Below are 20,015 nucleotides of genomic sequence, written 5' to 3'. Positions count from 1 at the left end.
AACAGATGTACCTAATAAAGTGACCGGTGAGTGTTTGGCAAGGGGTGTGTCTTCCAGCGTTCACTTTACATCTACGCATGCGCAGTGTAGTGACCGCGCAGTTCCGTTTGCTCTGGATTTTTGAAAGCTGGCACCGTGAGCACGTCTGTTAGGTCTGTAGTGCCTTCCCATCCGACCGCGACTCAAAGTCCCTGCGTCGGTAAGAATAAGATAACATCGTTGTCTTTTCAAGAGTAGAATCCGATATTTAGACTTTTTGAATGAATCGCGGTCTCGTGCTGTGTCACTTAAACACGCAGTGCTGGTGTATTAGCTAAGTTTATGGTTAGCAAATATGCAAGCTAGTGCTAACAGTAGCAACCGGGCTTGATGGGAGCTCGGCTCTGGATCGGACTAAGCACTGGCACCTGGGTTATTGCTTTCCATTCTACGTTAGGAAGTTTAATGTGTCCTGTTGCTCGTTCTAAACAAAAAGGAGGATTAAATATATTCAGTTTAATATAACTTTTGACGCTACATACTGTTTAGTTGGCGTGTTTTCCTGACTGTGTTAACTTTAGCCGGCTAGCTCAGGCATTATGCAGCAAGGCAGCAGAAGCGAGGCTGCTAATGTCAGTGTAGCTATGATAGCTGGCCGCTAACAAGCTAACGTAAATGACATGCTCTAAATGTATGAATGAGTGAAAGTAGCTCAGCGTTATGAACGTAGAATATAGAGCATAGCTTTGACTTGTTTGATAGAGTAGTAAAAGTCTAAGATAAATGTCCGAATAAGTAAATTGGGCGCAAATGTACGACTTTTAAGGAGCGTGGGGTTGCATGAAGTAGTACACAGCTTTTGTGCATATTTACTCAGCGTTCAAATAAAATCAAATATTGTTCTTTAGCCATTTGTTGTTGTTTTTTTTACACCCACAGTTACGAGCATGGAGCTGAACGATGCTAACCTTCAAATCCTCACTGAGTTCCTCAGGAAAACACTGGACCCAGACCCGAATGTCAGACGTCCAGGTAATGCAGCCTAAAGACATGATGCTCACTTGCATATCAAAGGCCTAATTCAGACTGTCTGAAGAACAGGAGTAACAGTAACTTTCTGTCATCATGTCAATATTTAACTGTCATAAAAGTTAGTAAGTCGATGTTGGGTTGTGAAAATCTTGATTCATATCATATTTGGAGGTGTGTTTCAGTCAGCTTTTTTACATGCACATTTTGGATTTGTGCATACAATACACATTCTGGTGTTTTTGAGATGTTTGCTATGCTTGAGGGAAGTGGAAAAGTTGGTGTATGGGGATAAAAGGTAGATGCAAATGAATGCACTGGATACAGACTTGGCAAGTTAAAAAAAAAAGGACATTTCTCCTGCTTCCACATTTCACTGTATTGGAAAAATAGCATAAGTGGCAGATACAGCAGGTGATAAGAGACATTTGTGGACTGATCAAATTTTTCACTTGAACCTAAACTGAGGCAGCAATGAAATGCCACCATATATCAACAGCTGTTGATGTTTGTTTATGTCATCAAGCTGGACTTTGTTATACTGTGGTGCCGAACACTGCTTATATCTGTGAACTAAATCCCAATATTTGATTTACAGCAGTTGATGGAAATATATTTTCAGTCTGAACACCCTGGCTGCTGAAATTGGATTTCAAATAGTGTTTTGAGTCATTCTGGAAATATTCACTCATGCTGAATCTGGTTACATAGAATCATACAGTGTATGCCAGTCTTTGCTCACACTAAAGCTGGATTTTTCTTGTGTGAAGAAGGAAGTCAGAACCTGGACCTGTTTTCTTGTTTGTTTTGATTGCCTACATTCTTAAGTGACCCATACAGATAGGTCAGTTATGCTGTGTCACACAAATCTGGTTTGAATGATTGCCGTCTTCCTGAAAATGTTGTTTGACAAAAAAAACATCCTGTTTGCCTGCAGTCCAAACACTGCTGTAATGCAATTCTCTCAATGCTCTCACTAGCCAATTTATGCAGTCACTAGATGGTCTTGAACATGTGTTTTCCATTTATCTATTTATCTCCCTTCCTTAGCTGAAAAGTTTCTTGAGTCTGTGGAGGGACAGCAGAATTACCCATTATTACTACTAACGCTGCTGGAGAAGTCCCAGGACACTGTGATCCGTGTCTGCGCTGCTGTTACATTCAAGAACTACATCAAAAGAAACTGGCGCATTGTGAGTCTTAGTTTAAAATGTTATTGACTCTGCACATTTCTTAAGTCCACATTGTTGTCATCAGTTGTCACATCTTTCAATAGAATACACTTTGTCTTTTCAACTTTTTACGAAGATTCTATTATCAGAAAACCTAAAGTTATTGTAAGTTATTGTAAATAGTGATAAAACACTACAGCTTTGGTAAAACACATGTCATCTTGGTTTGAAAACTTTTAGCCCTGTGTCAAGCAGACTGTTCAGTTTATGTCACGTGTGTTTATTCATAGCTGAAGACTTTATTATTGTCAAATTGCAGTTTGTCCCACTCAATATATACACTAATATGTTTTGTTCTGTTTTACTACAGGTTGAAGATGAACCAAACAAAATCTCTGATCCAGACCGATCAGCGATCAAAGCAAACATTGTGAATTTGATGCTGAGCAGCCCTGAACAGATTCAAAAACAGGTAGGTCCTCACATTTCAGTGAGTTAATGCATCCGTTTCAAGGGAGGATGCCAAACCAACTAGGGATGTCACGATTACTTGATTTCACAATTAATCCCTGTATTAAACACTACGGTATATAAATCGTAATGTTTCCTCAATACCGTCAGATTATGCCGGATAAGCGTGTCATTTGCAATTAATTGTGTACGACACGTGTTCGGCTTTCAGTGTAACGTGACGAGTTAAACGGCATTCACTTACGTGAATTCACGTTACGTTATAAGTAATGTGGGTCCGTTTCATTTATTACTAATGTATTTGTGTGTCTTTGTAATTTAAACATGAAAAGAACAAACTACAATAATCGATACATTTTGTATCTGGCCACATACAAGTAGATAAATGATTAAAATGATTAAAATAAACTTAAACATTTGATTATAGATGACAATTGGTGACTTGAATAATTTAAACATTTCCCCTGGGGGATTAATAATTGTTCCTATATAATAGTGTAGTGTATTTGCTACATTATTTTGTTATGTTGGCATCAAAAGATATAAATAAATGAAACTTTAAGACCTATAAGCAGTGTTCATGTGATTTTACATATTCATAGTGTTGTGAAATCAATTAACGCATAATAATTGTAATATCGTGATTAATTCTCTGACAATAATCGTACCAAGAAAATCTATAATGGTGACATCCCTAAACCCAACTATATACTATGTATCTCCACAGTTGAGTGATGCCATCAGTATCATAGGAAGGGAAGACTTTCCTCTAAAGTGGCCCGACCTTTTAACGGAGATGGTGACCCGCTTCAGAAGTGGAGACTTCCACATCATCAATGGAGTGCTTCGCACTGCACATTCTCTTTTCAAGAGGTAGAGCTCACTATTTTAAGAGTTTTAATGTTATTGTTCTAAATTATTTTTATGCAGCTATTTTCATATATTCTCTGCCCTTTTGCTTTTCAAGGTACCGCCATGAGTTCAAATCAAATGAGCTTTGGACAGAGATAAAATTAGTACTGGACACATTTGCTCTGCCTCTGACGGAACTGTTCAAGGTTTGTGATGACTGTGCATTTACCACAACACCTAGAAGTAATCCTAGTTTAATAGTAATACAATTTTTCTAATGTTGCATTTTAACATTGTATGATATTTGTTCTCTTATTTGGTATAGGCCACTATTGAGTTATGTCAAACTCATGCTGCAGATGTCAGTGCCTTGAAGGTCCTCTTCTCCTCCCTCACACTCATCTCCAAGCTTTTTTACAGCCTTAACTTCCAAGTAAGTTGACTTTGGTCTCAGTTTGCTGTTGTTTGGTTTTCTCTTTCCTGACTGAATCTTTTTTCATCAAATATGACAACCCATCATAGACGACCTCCTGTGCTTACTCATGACACAAAATTGGCTAAAAATGTACACTTTATATTTTTAACAGTGGAATTATCACATTGTCACGATAAATGTGAATAAACTGTAGTGATTTAGGTATAATTTTTAATTGTCATGTTGTATATGTTCTGTATAGACGCTTAGGTCAATTTAAGGTCAAAATTTAAGGATCTTCTATGCATTATTTCACAGGACCTTCCAGAGTTTTTTGAAGACAACATGGAAACCTGGATGACCAATTTCCATGGCCTATTAACGTTGGACAATAAGCTTTTACAAACTGACGTGAGTTGTTTTTTCTTAACTTCTTTTGCGTTGCGTTTTGCAAAATCTGCTTCACTTAAAAGCAATTCTTTTGTTATTAGGATGAGCAGGAAGCAGGTCTTTTGGAGCACCTGAAGTCTCAGATCTGCGACAATGCTGCTCTTTATGCTCAGAAGTATGATGAGGAATTTCAGCCGTACCTTCCCCGCTTCGTCACAGCTATCTGGAACCTTTTAGTCTCAACTGGCCAGGAAGTCAAATATGACCTGGTGAGAATGCTGCTGTTTTTTTTTGTTTTTTTTTATTCTATTTTAAAGTGAACTTTCCCCGATCTAACAGTATACCTCATCTTTGTTGCAGCTTGTTAGCAATGCTATCCAGTTCTTGGCTTCTGTCTGTGAAAGGCCACACTACAAACATCTATTTGAGGACCAGAATATCCTCACTAGCATTTGTGAGAAGGTCATTGTGCCTAACATGGAATTCAGAAGTAAGTAAAAGTTTTTTTTGTTCTGAGTCATTACAATTTTACAGTTGCCATCTGTTAACAGCCTCAGACTGACTCTGGGCTCTGTCTTTCCTCGGGACACATATGCAGTGTTATTAACCAAAATGCTTGTTATGCTCGATCAGGTGCAGATGAAGAGGCCTTTGAAGATAACTCTGAGGAATATATTCGAAGAGACCTTGAAGGATCTGGTAAACATTTGGATAACTTTTTTCAAATTCAAATTATTCTTATAAGATGAAGGTGTTTTAACACATGACATGAAAGATGTCCGTCATATATATTAATGATGTAGTTAATTAGTCAGTTTGGTTGATGTGATTGTTTTCCATCCAGTGAACTTTCAGTGAAACATACTCCTTTTTCCTCATCACTCCTCAGATATCGACACTCGTCGCAGGGCAGCCTGTGACTTGGTGAGAGGCCTGTGTAAGTTCTTCGAGGGGCCAGTGACGGCAATCTTCTCTGGTTATGTTAACTCAATGCTAGGAGAGTATGCCAAGAACCCTGGCCAGAACTGGAAGCACAAAGATGCTGCCATTTATTTAGTCACATCACTGGCGTCTAAAGCCCAGACACAGAAGGTATGGTTGAGATTCATATTTAGTTTGAGTTTATTGCACGAGTGATTATGTCAACTTATTGCTTAAATGTACCCTTTTTTTTTTGCACTCTAGCATGGAATAACACAAGCCAATGAGTTGGTGAATCTGACTGAATTCTTTGTGAATCACATCCTCTCAGACTTAAAGTCCCTCAATGGTAAGAATCTCGTCTTATATTGCATATACTGTAACCGTCAGTGAAAGATAGCTCACATGGCTTTTAAATGTTATATTATATATTTTAAATGTGTTTCTGGAGGAGCTGGTACTGAAAAAACAGTGACTAGAGCCTGTTTATAAAAGCCTGAAATTTAAAATAAGTATGACAGGATGACGTGAGGAGCCCTTCCTTCACCAGTATGAAAAGATGCTATTAACTGTTAAGTTGTAATGTTAACTACTGCGCATGCGTGAAGATGGAAGTGAAGTGTACTGCGCATGGGTAGAGTGTGTGTTTATGGCGGTAACGGTGGTTATTCATGTGAAATGCGATTGCGAAGTAAAGTCTAAGTTGAACAACAGTAGTTGTGGTTATTCATCCAACATTGGTAGCAGAGGATGGTTGCTGCTGGGAATTACAAAGTCCCGCCACCATTTGACGAAAAGACGTCTTATGAAACCTGGAAAAATGAGGTCGAAATTTGGAGACTCGTCACCGACCTGGACGTAAAGAAGCAAGCCTTGGCGGTTACCTTGTCGCTAACGGGGAGAGCGAAGGCCAGTGCATTAGAAATTGCTGCAGGCGACTTAAATTCCGACACGGGAATGACTGCACTTCTGACGAAATTGGACTCCGTGTATTTGAAAGAAGAAAAAGACCGGCAATACGAGGCGTACACGGAGTTTGACAGGATCGCTAGAGGAAGCGGTGTTTCTATGGTGGATTACATCATTGAATTTGAACATCGGTACAACAAAATACGTAAGTTAAAAATGGATCTACCAGATGCCGTGTTAGCTTTCAAGCTGTTAGACACTGCGGGACTTGATGTAAAAGACAAACAGTTGGCGCTTACAGCTTGCCCCAGCGTCTCGTTTGTTAACATGAAATCAGCCTTGAAGAGAATTTTTGGCGATAACATTACTCCACCACAAGAGGGCAGAAGTGCAATGCACATGAGTGGAGATACTAGTGAAGCGACATACTACACAAGACATACAGGCAAGCGGGAGAGTAGGTCAAACTGGCAACAATCTCAAACTGTGTTTCCGGGAACAAACCCGTTCGACAAACATGGGAGGAGAACGAGATGTGCAGTATGTCAAAGCACATATCACTGGGCAAAGGATTGTCCCAATAAAAAGGAACATGTAAATCTAACAAAGGATGAGGGACTAAAACATGACATTGAAGAATGCAACATTACTTTGTTTTCCAACGAATCTTTATCTGAAACGGCAATCTTCATGGTGGAAGCTTTAGGATCAGCCGTGATTGATACAGCCTGCACAAGGACTGTGTGTGGAGAGAAGTGGCTTGATGATTATATAAGTGAACTGCCACAGAGTAAAAGACTAAACCTGAACAACGAACAGAGTGCACGACGTTTCAGATTTGGTGATGGTAAAGTTGTTCACTCAACAAGAAAAGTGATTATACCAGCCAAGATAGGACAGACTAAATGCAAAATAGAAACAGAGGTTGTCCCGGCAGATATACCAATGCTTTTAAGCAAGACTTCATTGAAGAGAGCTAGTGCAGTTTTGGACATTGCACATGACAAAGCCACAATGTTTAGACAACCTGTGAAGCTTGAACTGACATCTTCAGGACATTATTGTGTCAACTTGAGAGATAATAGTTACCCAGATGTAAGCGAGACACAAAATGATGAGAATGAAATTCTTGCTGTGACAGAAAATATGACAACAAAGGAAAAAAAGACAGTCCTGTTAAAACTACATAGGCAATTTGGACATGCCTCAGTTGACAGGCTAAAAAAACTACTGGTGTGCTCAGGTCATAATGACGATGAAAGCAACAGAATTCTTGCAGACATTGTAAAAACCTGTGAAACATGTATTAGGTACAGCAAACCAAAACGCAAGCCGGTGGTGGGTTTGCCCATGGCTTCAACTTACAATGAAACTGTAGCTGTGGACTTGCATGAGCTTGAGCCGGGAGTGTGGTATCTACATGCGATTGACCACTTCACACGCTTCAGTGCAGGCAGTATTATCACCACGAAGAAACCCAGGGAGATAATAAAGCACTTCATTCACTGCTGGATAAGTATTCATGGTCCTCCACGCAAATTATTCAGTGACAATGGAGGTGAATTTAACAACGAAGAAATGAGAGACATGGCTGAAAAATTTAACATTGAAGTTAAAACCACTGCAGCATACAGCCCATGGAGCAATGGCCTTCTGGAAAGGCATAATCAAACCCTTACTGACATTTTGATGAAGGTGAAGAGTGACAGCCAATGTGACTGGAAGACAGCTTTGGACTGGGCATTGATGGCGAAGAACACTATGCACAATGTACATGGTTACAGCCCATACCAGCTAGTATTTGGGCAGAACCCAAATCTGCCATCGATCCTCAATGATAAGCCTCCAGCTCTTGAAACCAGTGTGAGTACCTGGATAGCTAAGCACATCACAACGTTACATGCTACAAGGAGAGCTTTTACAGAAGCTGAATGCTCTGAGAGAATCAGAAGAGCTCTACGTAAACAACTGCGGCCTATTGATGACAGATATGAAACGGGGAACAAAGTCTACTATAAAAGAGTTGATTGTAATGAGTGGAAAGGTCCAGGTGTGGTCATCGGCCAAGATGGTGTGGTGATCTTTGTCAGACATGGGGGAACCTACATTCGAGTACATCAATCTAGGCTGAGAAAAGTGGATGGCCCTCTGGAAAAGCTGGAAGAAACTGAAAAGGACAATCAAAGAATAGAAAATAAAAGTGACTACAGAGTGACACCAGCAGCTGGACACAGTGAGTATAACTATGACACTGAAAATGAGGAAGTGACACCTACAAATGATGAACCTCTTGATGCTGAGCCTAGCAGTGAACCTCCTCATGCATCAGTACAGCCTGGAGGAAGTAATCTGGATCAATCTGACATGTCGCAGACGACAAACTCAACCATGACTTGTGAAGGCATGAGGCTGAAAACTGGGCAGATGGTTAAGTACAAAGACAATGAAAGTGGCCAAGCCCATACTGGAAAAATCCTCAGCAGGGCAGGAAAGGCAACTGGTAAATACAAAAACTGTTACAATTTGCAGTACAGTGAACCAGAGGACATTGCTGGTACAACAAGTTCAGTTGACCTAGGACAAATGGAAAACCTTCAGGTTTTTCCATCGGAGCATGCTAAGTTATGCACAGAATACACTGATGACATACTTATAGTGAATGATGAGGCCTTCATACCTGCCAAACACAGTGAACTCAGTACCTGGAGACGAAATGATGTATTTGAAGAGGTGAAAGATGATGGTCAGAAATGCATCTCAACAAGGTGGGTCTGCACACTTAAGGACACACCTCTAGGCATCGTACCAAAAGCTAGACTAGTTGCGAGGGGCTTTGAAGAGATAAACACTCAAGACCTTCCTAAGGACTCGCCTACATGTGCTTCAGAGTCTCTCAAAATGATCATGGCTGTTATATGTCAAAATAAGTGGCAGCTTAACTCCATGGACATCAAAGCAGCCTTTTTGCAAGGTAAAGAGTTGACCCGGAATGTGTATATCCGCCCACCTCAAGAAGCACAGTGCGAAGGTACTGTATGGAAGTTGAAAAAGTGTGTTTACGGCCTAAGCGATGCTTCTTTGTACTGGTACAATAGAGTGAAAGACACTATGCAGCAGTTGGGAGCCACTGTTTCAAAGCTCGATCCAGCAGTATTCTACTGGCTGGATGATTCCTGCAAGGTGATGGGGGTCCTTGCCTCTCATGTTGATGACTTTATCTGGGGTGGTTCAGACACGTTCTCCACAACTGTCATCCCCCAATTGAAAGCGGCTTTTCAAGTTGGACGTGAAGAACACAACAGCTTCAGCTATATTGGAATGCAGGTTCATTCCCTGAAGGATGAAATACAAGTACAACAAAGTACGTACATAAAAAGTCTTCAACCCATCCTTGTGGACCCCAGCAGAGCAACACAGCGTGAGGCTCCTTTAACAGATATCGAAAGTGACATGCTAAAATCAAAGATTGGACAAATATTGTGGGTAGCAAGACAGAGCAGACCTGACGCAATGTGTGACATATCCATGTTGGCATCAAACACAAAGCATGCCACTGTTCAGTCTCTGCACGGTGCAAACAAACTAATCCGAAAATTGAAATCAGAAGAGGTGACCTTGAGGTTTCAGTACTTGGGGGAAAACAGTTCACTCAAACTAGTGGTATTCAGTGATTCCTCAATGGGAAACCTCACAGACGGAGGCACGCAGGGTGGACATTTTATTATTCTTATGGGAGAGGATGGGAAATTCTCACCTATATGCTGGCAGTCAAAACGAATCAGGAGAGTTGTTCGGAGTACATTAGCAGGAGAGACTTTTGCACTTGCAGATGGGATTGACAGTGCAGTTTTTCTTGCTACACTCTACTCAGAGCTTACGACTGGTGATTGCACACACTGTAATTTGCCCATTGTGTGTGTAACGGACAATCATTCTCTTCTGGATGCTGTCAAGTCCACAAAATCTGTGACGGAGAAGAGACTCCGCCTCGAAATCAGCAGTATTAAGGAGCTCATGCACACTGGAACCATACGGCAGCTTATGTGGTCACCAACCAAGGATCAGCTTGCCAACTGCTTGACAAAGACTGGGACATCTGCACTTACTCTACTGAGGGCTCTCAGCGAAGGTGTATGGCATCTCAAAGGCTAAATGGACTTGTCAAGTGACTGTACAAACTTAACCTGTTTACCTGTTATTGGTTAGCATGATACTAACTAACATTGATGTTAGATCTCTTGTTAAAAATTAAATGTTCTAATTTTTGAACAATGTTCTTTAAAGAAAAAGGGGAGATTGTTAAGTTGTAATGTTAACTACTGCGCATGCGTGAAGATGGAAGTGAAGTGTACTGCGCATGGGTAGAGTGTGTGTTTATGGCGGTAACGGTGGTTATTCATGTGAAATGCGATTGCGAAGTAAAGTCTAAGTTGAACAACAGTAGTTGTGGTTATTCATCCAACATTAACTAGTTGTTTTTTTAATTGATTGACAGTCCTGGTAAATGCACAAACTCATGCAAAGCTCCTCCTTTGTTCCTGCAGTTAATGAGTTCCCAGTGCTGAAGGCAGATGCTATTAAGTATGTTATGATCTTCAGAAGCCAGGTACCAACTCTTGATTTTGCCCGAATTTGAAAAACAACTACAACAACAAATAAATCCATTACTGAGGAGTTGTTGTTTTTATCTCCTGTGGCTTAGCTTCCGAAGGAGCAGCTGCTGCAGGCAGTTCCTCTACTGATTGCTCACCTGCAGGCAGAGAGCACAGTCGAGCACACTTATGCTGCCCATGCTTTGGAGAGGCTGTTCACTATGAGAGGCCCCAACAACACCACACTGTGAGTATTAAGCAAGTAGGTGAATGATGCCTATTTAAATCATAATTATTGAAAATTAGATAAAGTTTTAAATGTGTTCTTTACTTTTAAAAAGTCATAATTCATACCAGCGATGATTGCACATGATATTCACCTGCTCACAGTTTGACTTGTACATATAGACCACATTGTATGAAGTTATTTTTTACTGAACATATAAAGTTTACCAGTAAATTAAGCAATTACTTGTATCCAATGTTAGGATTTTGCCTATTGATGTGCTGAAGTCCTTCAAGAGTTTTGCAACAAGAGTTCTACCTGGAAAAAATGGGATGACACAACATTTCTGTGCATGTTTTTCAGTATCACTCCTGCAGAAATGGCGCCTTTCACTGAACAGTTGCTCAACCATTTGTTCAAAGCACTTGCTCTCCCCGGGTCTGCAGAAAATGAATACATCATGAAAGGTAACCCCAAACCTTCTCTGTCATCTAATATAAATACTCCTCAGTCAGTATTAGCCCGTTTATTTTCAACTGTCTCATGTCCTTTTTCTTTTTGTTTATTTTTTTCATTTTTAAAGCCATCATGCGCAGCTTCTCTCTGCTGCAGGAGGCCATTGTTCCCTATATCCCCACTCTGATTGGTCAGCTTACTCATAAACTCCTATCAGTCAGCAAGGTAATCCATGCATTGCTCTTATTTATGGATGTTTGTTCAGGTACATTTTTGCTAAGATGTTTATTTGGTGTTAATGGTGAAAACCTTTTATGTGTCGCCTATTTCCAGAACCCCAGCAAGCCTCACTTTAACCACTACCTGTTTGAGTCTCTGTGCCTGTCTGTCCGCATCACCTGCAAAGCCAACCCCACCACCGTCTCCAGCTTCGAGGAGGCTCTCTTCCCAGTTTTCACTGAAATCCTTCAGAATGATGTCCAGGGTTTGTGAAAGATGTTAATATTTCCCCATTATGAAATCCCCATTATTTCAAACTATTACTCATTGACTTGAACTTGAAACAAATCAAATTTATTGCACGTAAAAAAAGTGGCTTTAAACATGACATTTTCAATGAACAGCCCTAATATTTTAAATATTTAAGTGTTCTGTGAAAGTGATGGGTAAGATAGATAACTCTCCCTGTGTCCTCTGTTACAGAGTTCCTTCCATACGTGTTCCAGGTGATGTCTCTCCTCTTGGAGATGCACTCCAACTCCATTCCCGCTTCCTACATGGCTTTATTCCCTCACCTGCTGCAGCCTGTGCTTTGGGAACGCACAGGAAACATCCCACCTCTGGTGCGCCTGCTTCAGGCTTACCTGGAGAAAGGAGGTGCCTCTATTGCCGGCTCTGCTGCTGATAAAATAGTAAGTCATTGCGCTGATGATTGATGTTTTTTTTGTGTGTCTCTTTAATAAAGAGTATTGACACTGTAATCTGATTTCATCTCCTCAGCCCGGCTTGCTTGGAGTTTTCCAAAAGCTTATTGCCTCTAAGGCCAATGACCACCAAGGTTTTTACCTCCTCAACAGCATCATAGAGCACATGCCCCCGTGAGTTGATTATGGTCGTTCAATGAGTTCAATTATTTATGTTTCATATTGTTGACAATTTTTTTTTCGTCCTGCCAGAGAATCGATTATTCGATACAGGAAACAGATCTTCATTTTGCTCTTCCAGAGACTTCAAGGCTCCAAAACCACCAAGTTCATCAAGAGTGAGTTCCATCATCTTTGTTGTGTTCACACCATTTCACACAGGAACAAGACGTTAGTCACTTGTGTCAGTTCTTGTCACGTTTTCATTAACTTTTAATATAATATCACGTGTTAATATTGCCGCGTTTTCACAGGTTTCTTGGTGTTCATCAACTTGTATTGTGTCAAATATGGAGCTATTGCACTTCAGGAGATTTTTGACAGCATCCAGCCAAAGTAAGTGTCGTTTTACTGCCAAACAACATGGTTGTGATCAAAGATGTCAGAGTGATCATACATAGAAAACATTTTCTGATATTTTATGGGAAAATCAACTCAATAAAATTGGCAGATTAATCCTATTTTCTTTTTGCGTTTGCAGCATGTTTGGAATGGTGTTGGAGAAAGTAGTTGTTCCAGAGGTGCAGAAGGTTTCTGGAGCAGTTGAGAAGAAGATTTGTGCTGTTGGCATTACCAAAGTCCTCACAGAATGTCCCGCCATGATGGACACGGAGTACACAAAGATCTGGTGAGGAAGTGAATGAAAACACAACCATGAGCTTTCTATCCATTTTTTTATAAGACATTAGGGTAAAACAATGTCATTATTTGTTTAATGTTTTCATTTACAAATTAGAATAACCCACATCTAACTGCCGAAAAGACCCATTAACCCTGTATTTTGACATCATTCATCTGTGTGACCACAAAAGAGTAGATCAGCTGACCAGTCAGAGCAGACTGGGCATTTAAGTTTAAAAAGAGGCACTGCAGCAATATACTGTATGAGACAAATAATGCTTTTTTGAATATTAAAGCTGTTTAAACCTGTTCTATTTAGAAAAGTCAGTGTTGCTTATCCTAAACTAATGACAATCAATTGGATTGTCATGTTTCCGTTCAGGACGCCCCTGCTCCAAGCTCTCATTGGTCTGTTTGAGTTACCAGAAGACGACAGCATCCCCGACGACGAGCACTTCATCGACATCGAAGACACACCGGGATACCAGACGGCGTTCTCGCAGCTGGCTTTCGCTGGGAAGAAGGAGCGCGACCCAATTGGAGACGCTGTCGGAAATCCTAAGATCCTGCTGGCTCAGTCCCTCCACAAACTGTCTACTGCCTGTCCAGGAAGGGTATGTGTACAGTTTTACAAGAAAGAACATTGAGACAGAAATCTGTGGAAGTTGGGAGACCTAGCACTTACTATGTATACGAAACAGTTTAAATATGAAAGGACAGACAATTACAGTGACTTTTATCTTGTATTTAAAACTGTTTTATTTAGTCAGGAGTAAATTAACTGTTAAATTTTAAGTTGTCAGTCCAATGGTCTCTAACCCAGGGGTGTCAAACATACAGCCTACTGAATTAAATGTAAAAACATTAAACTTGTTAATAGATTATTATGCTGTTATTTGACTGGTCCGGCCTACTTTGCCTAAAAATTGTGCCTAATGTGGCCTCTGAACTTGAAATGAGTTTGACACCCCTGCTCTAGTCAGTGATGGTTTCCCCTTGTGTCCATTCCTTGTACTGCAGGTTCCTTCTATGCTGAGCACCAGTCTGAATGCAGAAGCCCTCCAGTATCTGCAGGGATACCTGCAGGCAGCCTCTGTGCAGCTGGTTTGAAGCTGACGTGATGGGTGTTCACATGGTAGGAGCAGACCATGATACACTGGCAGGAGTAGCCACAGTGGCCCTGGGTCACATGACACTTGACAGACCAGACCCGAGTCTTTACAGCTTTGGTTTGACTTGACAGTTATTTGATGGATTTACCAGAGATATTCATAATTTTGCCTGAATTGAAGGTGTGTGTGTGTGTTCTCTGACGAAAGTTATTTTTTAAAGGGTTTTTAAAAAGGACATGACCAAAAATTGACATAACTGAAGCACTGTGTGTGGGCACGTTGTTTGTTGTGGAGCAAAAGACAAACAAACGAAACAAAAAAAATTGTCAGTTTATTTAATCAACAGCAGCAGCAGCAGCAATGGAGGCAAATTTAAACGGAACATATGGACAGGAGGGGATGGGGATCAATCATGAGAGGGATTTCTTTTTTGTATGTTTGACTTCCTTTTTATGAAGACTGTAATCTGGCTCAAATTAACGCTTAATATGTTCTGTTGCATGTTTCCTGTAGATTAATTTGTCTAGTCCTTGTTCCTGCACTGTTTGTTAATGTGAATAAAAAGACGCACTTGTATATATCTGGTATTTGTGGATTCATCCACTATAGTGAATTCTACTGGAATCTACTCATGTAGATGGATGGAATTTAAAATTGGGAAAAAACATTAACAAACTTTGAGAATAAGGTTGTAAATTTATGAGATTAAAGTCATAAATGTCAATAAAAGACATAATATTGTAACTTACTTATGACAAAGTGATGCTGATGTGCCAAAAGATGAAGTATCTCCTTGTTTGTGAACAATTCCATGATATGCTCCACCACCTTCATTTTAACAAGTCTCTTCTAAAACAACAGGTTAGAATATTACGACTTTATTCTCATAAATTAAGAACACATTTTTTTATATACTCCAGGGAACCTGGTGTGGTGAGATACCAGGTTAGTGTAGATATTGGGTTCTCCCTTCAATTGAATGTGTATTTGGTAAAAGCCTTGGTTATTCAAGTTGGTCCATTACTTAAGAGGAAGAGTCAGCGGTGGCATTAGGAAGACTTGATATGGCCGTTGGAAGTCTTCATTTCAACATTCTTGATGAAAGGTAGCATGCACTTGTCTCCTCCCATGAAGCGATATGTTGCCACGTTTGCCTCCCATGGTAACAACCTAGAGGGAGAGCGAGAGAGAAGACGTTCATTTGAGCCTCGGTTGATAAAGAACATGTTTCCTAAGTGACCGGACGAGTGCTTACGCTCGTGCAAGGAAGGGGATGTACATCATGCGAGGAATGCAGATCATTTGCTGTTCGGCTAAAATGGCATTCATGGACTGTTGTACGGTGTAGAGCGGCTGCAGAGGTGGAATGAGACTCTTGAGCTCCTGCCTGTGAGACGTCAAACCAGAAGTCAGGAATATGCTGGAACTTTCAGGGTCTTTACCGACGACATATGAGGGCATCTCACCTGATCTCACAGCCTGCAAACATCCCCGTGTCCACAATGTAAGGGCACACCAAGGTCGTTTTTATGCCCTCCAGGTTCTCTGCTAAAAGCTCATGAGTCAGAGACTCGTGAAAACCCACAGCTCCAAATTTACTCGCACAGTAATCCTGTATGTGGGAGACACAAACACAAGCAGCCTTTTAAAAGAATGAAGTCGGATATAAAGTATGTAATGGAATGGATTGTCCTGTCTGTCTGTTCAGATCGTTGTCTGACGACGTTCACCTCGACACACGCGGTGCTGAACAGTCCAAGAGCACTGGCGATGGTGACCATGTGGCCGTGGTTCTTCGCTTTCATCTGAGGCAGGAAGGCTTTTGTCATCTGTTGAAAGATGATATTAGTACATTTAATGCGGTTAATGTTGGTATATTTTAAAATGAATACAACGTTGATGGCCTGAATGATTCAGAAATGGTCCTCCGGCCATTTTTAGCCGGCATATGTCGTGTACCTTCAAAGTGGATGTGGCTGACTCATCCTGCGTGGTATTTTTATGGGGACGTGTTAAACCCACCGTTGAGTGAGATGACGGTAATACTAATAATTATAATTAATCCATTTTATTTATAGAGCACTCTTCTCAACAAAGGTGCTTCACAGATTTAATGGAGTAAGGTACACACAATAATGGGCCCCTACAAGCCTCACCAGAGCAAAGAAAAACAACCACCAGGTACTATCCCTAATGGAAAAGCAAAAAAAACAAAAACAAGTAGAGTCAAGCTGAGACAGACAGACAGACAGACAGATGGCAGTTTCACTGATGCATCACAATCCAATCAATCGCCGTATGATTGGATGGTGTTTTTACAGACCTGTCCGCTCCATGTCTGACTGACATCATTACAGTCGGTTAATCGAGGCGGAAAGATGATTTTAAGTGATACATTAAAAAAATAAAATGCTCTTGAAAATTATCTCAAACTCAAATGACCTGTGGGCCACTGACTGTCTCGTCTCGTCAGTCAGGGGCCAGTCAAGTAAAAAAAAGTCCAACTTTTTTGGGAAAAGCAACAGTTGCGGTGGACGTTATGAGCTCAAAATTACATATCAATATGCCGTATTAATTCCTTTTTGTATATGTATTCTTGCCTCGTGTGAGCTTTTCTGTCTTTTATCTATTATTCTGTGCAGCACTTTGGTCCACTGTGTTTGTTTTGTGCTTTACAAATACAGTTGGAGAGGATCATTTCAAAATATAAGTGCTTGTTTTAATATGCAACAGTAAAAAAAAACATATTTTGATGCAAAATTAATCTATTAATTTAAAAATAAAAACATAGAAATCACTCATTACAACTTGTTTGAAGGGCCACATGTGGCCCCAGGCCGCCAGTTTGAGACCCCTGCTTAAAAGTGTTGGTAATCGGTTTGTTGAAGCACACATGGATCTTTCTTTTTGAATATAGATACGTGTACAGGCCGTGTATGTGGCTGCCATTACGATTTAAGCGTGATCATCGTCATCGTCATCATCATCATCATCATCATAGGTGTGTTGGTGAATTTAAACGTCAAAGCCACACTCCACAAAAACCTCTCTGAAAACCTTTAGATTTGGTGCTAATGAGATTAACTTTGTATGTTAAGAGGATCAAGTGCAGAATCACATGCCCTCTTTACTGGTGGGCCTGTGTGTGTGTGTGTGTGTGTGTGTGCAGGCTTCTCCTTTCTCTGTGGACGAGTTTCCTTACAGCATTCTTAGTGAAGACACTCAGACACTCAGACTCAGTATAGAATAATAATGCATTCCTGTCCTGTTATTCAAACCTTAACCTAACACAAACCCAGTTCTAACTCTAAAACTAAGTCCCTAAGTTGTGAGGAGCAGACAATATGTCCTCACAAAGACAGGTTTGAACCAAAATATGTCCTCACAGCCTAATAAAGACATACACATATATATAGACGCGCGCGCAGGGGCATCCCTGTGATGCAACATCTGCCCCTCGGCACGCGCTGCTCTGGTCCCTTCACGCATCAGTGCCACGGACCAGAGTGGACAGATGTTACATAATCCGTGTCAGACAGTGAGGCCGCATCAGCTCCGTGTCTCTCAAGTGCAGAGTTAGACGGATTTTGCAAAATGTGTTTGTGCGTAAAAGGTGATGTGCACGTGCGCGTCAGATCTCACCCAAAAAAGCGCGTGGCAGTTGACCAGCAGAGTCCTCTCCAGCATCTCGTCCGGACAGTCCAGCAGCCTGCGCCCGGCCACCACACCCGCGTTGTTGACCAGCATGGAGACATCCCCGACCTCCTCTCTGACCCGGTCCGCCGCCTCATAGATGCTCTGCCGTTTGGACAGGTCCACCGTGTACGCGTGCACCTCAACCCCCAGCTCCCGCGCCAGCTTGGCGGTCTGCTCGTTGGCACTGGTGTTGCAGTCCCACAGCACCAGGCGCGCTCCCTCTTTGGCGAACTCCAGGGCGAACAGGCGCCCCAGCGCGCCCCCGGCCCCCGTTATCAAACACAGCTCTCCATCAACGCACTTGAGCCTCGGCCGCAGGAAAGTCTGGATCATGGCAGCCAGGATGGAGTAGGTGAGGTCTATGAGCATCAGCACCAGGTCCACGAGAAAGATCATGATGCGCGCAGCTGGAGAAGTTCGACAGCAACTCAGGCAGCAGACCGACCGCCAGGATCTGGACGAGTTCTTCCTCTGCGTGACGTGGGGGAGTCAGAAAAGCGAGTTTATGTAACTGCTGTGTGTCGGATTAGGAGGCAGAATGATGGTGGCCACCAATCCAAGGTCACCACCAATCAAATGTCTGATGACTGAATGAATCACTGTCATTAAACACTATGTTGTTGCGGATTAACACAACATGTCCTTAGCCAGAGTCACCATCATATATACATTTATATATATGTATATATATATATATATATATATACATATACACATACATAAGAAAGAACCTATACATATATACATATATGTACACAAGAAAGAACCTATACATACAGTATGTGTATATATGTATATATGTATAGGTTCTTTCTTGTATCGTGCAAATAGGACAAGGGAACACAAATCTCACATGAATTGTTTTTAATTAAAGGCAAACCTTTACAGATTAAAGTGCTGACAAAATAAAATATGTAAACATAATGTGTCGCTTAAAATGGGTCAAAGGTCACAAATGTCACTCACTCAGGGACCTTAATTAATGCCAATTCACCCGTCCTCATTCAACTGTCCTCACCAGGTTAAATTCTTTAAATGTTTCATCTTAAAACATGTTTTTTTTAACTTTAACTCTGAGTTTAATTCTAACCCACAATAAACTACTTTACTAGGATATATTTAGTGTTCACCTGTCCTCATCATTCATTCACCTGTCGTCATCATTCACCTGTCTTCATCATTCACCTGTCTGTCCTCATCATTCACCTGTCTGTCTCATTCATTGTGATCAAAATCCTTTTTTCTTAAACATTTTCTAAGGTGTTTTTTCCCCCAGATAAATATTCATATACAAAGTTATTTGATTTGCATAATGCCTTTGATCCTTCAGCTGACCGGGTTAAAATTCTTTACGTTTTTCCATCTTTTTTTAAACTTTAACTCTGAGTTTAACTCTGCACCAGCTGACCACAATAAACCACTTTCACAGGATGGTCAGTAGTTATGTGGACATTCCTTTCATGTGTTGTAGAAGGTTATTTGTGATCCATGATGTGAGGTGGATTATCCAACTCAGAGTAAAATGTTACGTTGAAAGTAAAGTGCTTAGCACGTGTGCACAAATCCCTAATCCATAACATAGTTTTTAGAGCAGCTTTGTTCGTTTTTATATTTTGTAAATGTTTAGTTTTAGTTTAGTTTTTAGTAGTTTTAGGGTTTTTTGTAATATGGAGTAAGCCAGATGCAAACAGGTCATAATGAGTATTGTGTGTCATCAAAACCCCAAATGAACAACCATCGTACTTTGAATCAAATATAACAATGTGCATCATGATACTGCTGAGGTTGGATGCAGTTAAAGGGTCAGGTAGAAACAGACTAAAGACACACACAAACATAACATAAATAAATAAATAAATAATAATAAACAACCCTCATGAGACACATCACATTGTTTGTGAGTCAGAAGTCTCAGGGAGTTCAATCTCAACAACAAACCCAATAAAAGACCAGAGGTTTGATTCCCTTAGATCAGGGGTGTCAGGGCCAGATTTGATAATGTGAAGATGTTCAGGGGCCAATGGTCACTTTA

At 40.8% G+C, this 20,015-nt stretch overlaps 2 protein-coding genes across 2 annotated transcripts; one reads left to right on the top strand and one right to left on the bottom strand.

The window, feature by feature from the left end:
* The first annotated feature begins 99 nt into the window (after positions 1-99).
* On the top strand, positions 100-14,863 carry cse1l (CSE1 chromosome segregation 1-like (yeast)). Its single transcript, XM_058631792.1, has 25 exons — positions 100-199; positions 919-1,011; positions 2,059-2,201; positions 2,551-2,652; positions 3,379-3,524; positions 3,619-3,709; positions 3,829-3,936; positions 4,237-4,329; positions 4,410-4,577; positions 4,669-4,798; positions 4,942-5,007; positions 5,198-5,400; positions 5,494-5,578; positions 10,683-10,744; positions 10,841-10,977; positions 11,320-11,423; positions 11,540-11,637; positions 11,746-11,896; positions 12,115-12,323; positions 12,412-12,509; positions 12,588-12,673; positions 12,809-12,890; positions 13,036-13,182; positions 13,558-13,789; positions 14,196-14,863. The coding sequence occupies exons 2-25, from the start codon at positions 927-929 to the stop codon at positions 14,283-14,285; spliced, it is 2,916 nt and encodes a 971-aa protein (XP_058487775.1). The 5' UTR covers positions 100-199; positions 919-926; the 3' UTR covers positions 14,286-14,863.
* A 150-nt stretch (positions 14,864-15,013) lies between these two features.
* Positions 15,014-18,440, bottom strand: LOC131460904 (retinol dehydrogenase 10-B-like). The gene is made up of 5 exons (XM_058631793.1): positions 17,930-18,440; positions 16,018-16,116; positions 15,754-15,899; positions 15,543-15,674; positions 15,014-15,457 (listed from the first exon to the last, which is right to left on the bottom strand). Exons 1-5 carry the CDS (start codon positions 18,377-18,379, stop codon positions 15,337-15,339), a joined length of 948 nt encoding a protein of 315 aa, XP_058487776.1. The 5' UTR covers positions 18,380-18,440; the 3' UTR covers positions 15,014-15,336.
* Positions 18,441-20,015: the final 1,575 nt, after the last annotated feature.

The sequence above is a fragment of the Solea solea genome, chromosome 6 (assembly GCF_958295425.1).
Source record: "Solea solea chromosome 6, fSolSol10.1, whole genome shotgun sequence".
Lineage (NCBI taxonomy): Eukaryota > Metazoa > Chordata > Actinopteri > Pleuronectiformes > Soleidae > Solea > Solea solea.
Note: the sequence above shows the minus strand (reverse complement) of the source record. Positions and strands in the feature narration are given on the sequence as shown.

Bases quoted from the DNA above. Each gene is read 5' to 3' on its own strand.
- LOC131460904 (XM_058631793.1), bottom strand. From the start codon at position 18,379: ATGATCTTTCTCGTGGACCTGGTGCTGATGCTCATAGACCTCACCTAC. The intron at 16,117-17,929 runs GTGAGATCTGAC...ATCTTTCAACAG, and splicing joins ACTGCCACGCGCTTTTTTGG to ATGACAAAAGCCTTCCTGCC. The intron at 15,458-15,542 runs GTAAGCACTCGT...CTCTCCCTCTAG, and splicing joins ATCCCCTTCCTTGCACGAGC to GTTGTTACCATGGGAGGCAA.
- cse1l (XM_058631792.1), top strand. From the start codon at position 927: ATGGAGCTGAACGATGCTAACCTTCAAATCCTCACTGAGTTCCTCAGG. The intron at 11,897-12,114 runs GTTTGTGAAAGA...CCTCTGTTACAG, and splicing joins CCTTCAGAATGATGTCCAGG to AGTTCCTTCCATACGTGTTC. The intron at 12,674-12,808 runs GTGAGTTCCATC...GCGTTTTCACAG, and splicing joins AACCACCAAGTTCATCAAGA to GTTTCTTGGTGTTCATCAAC.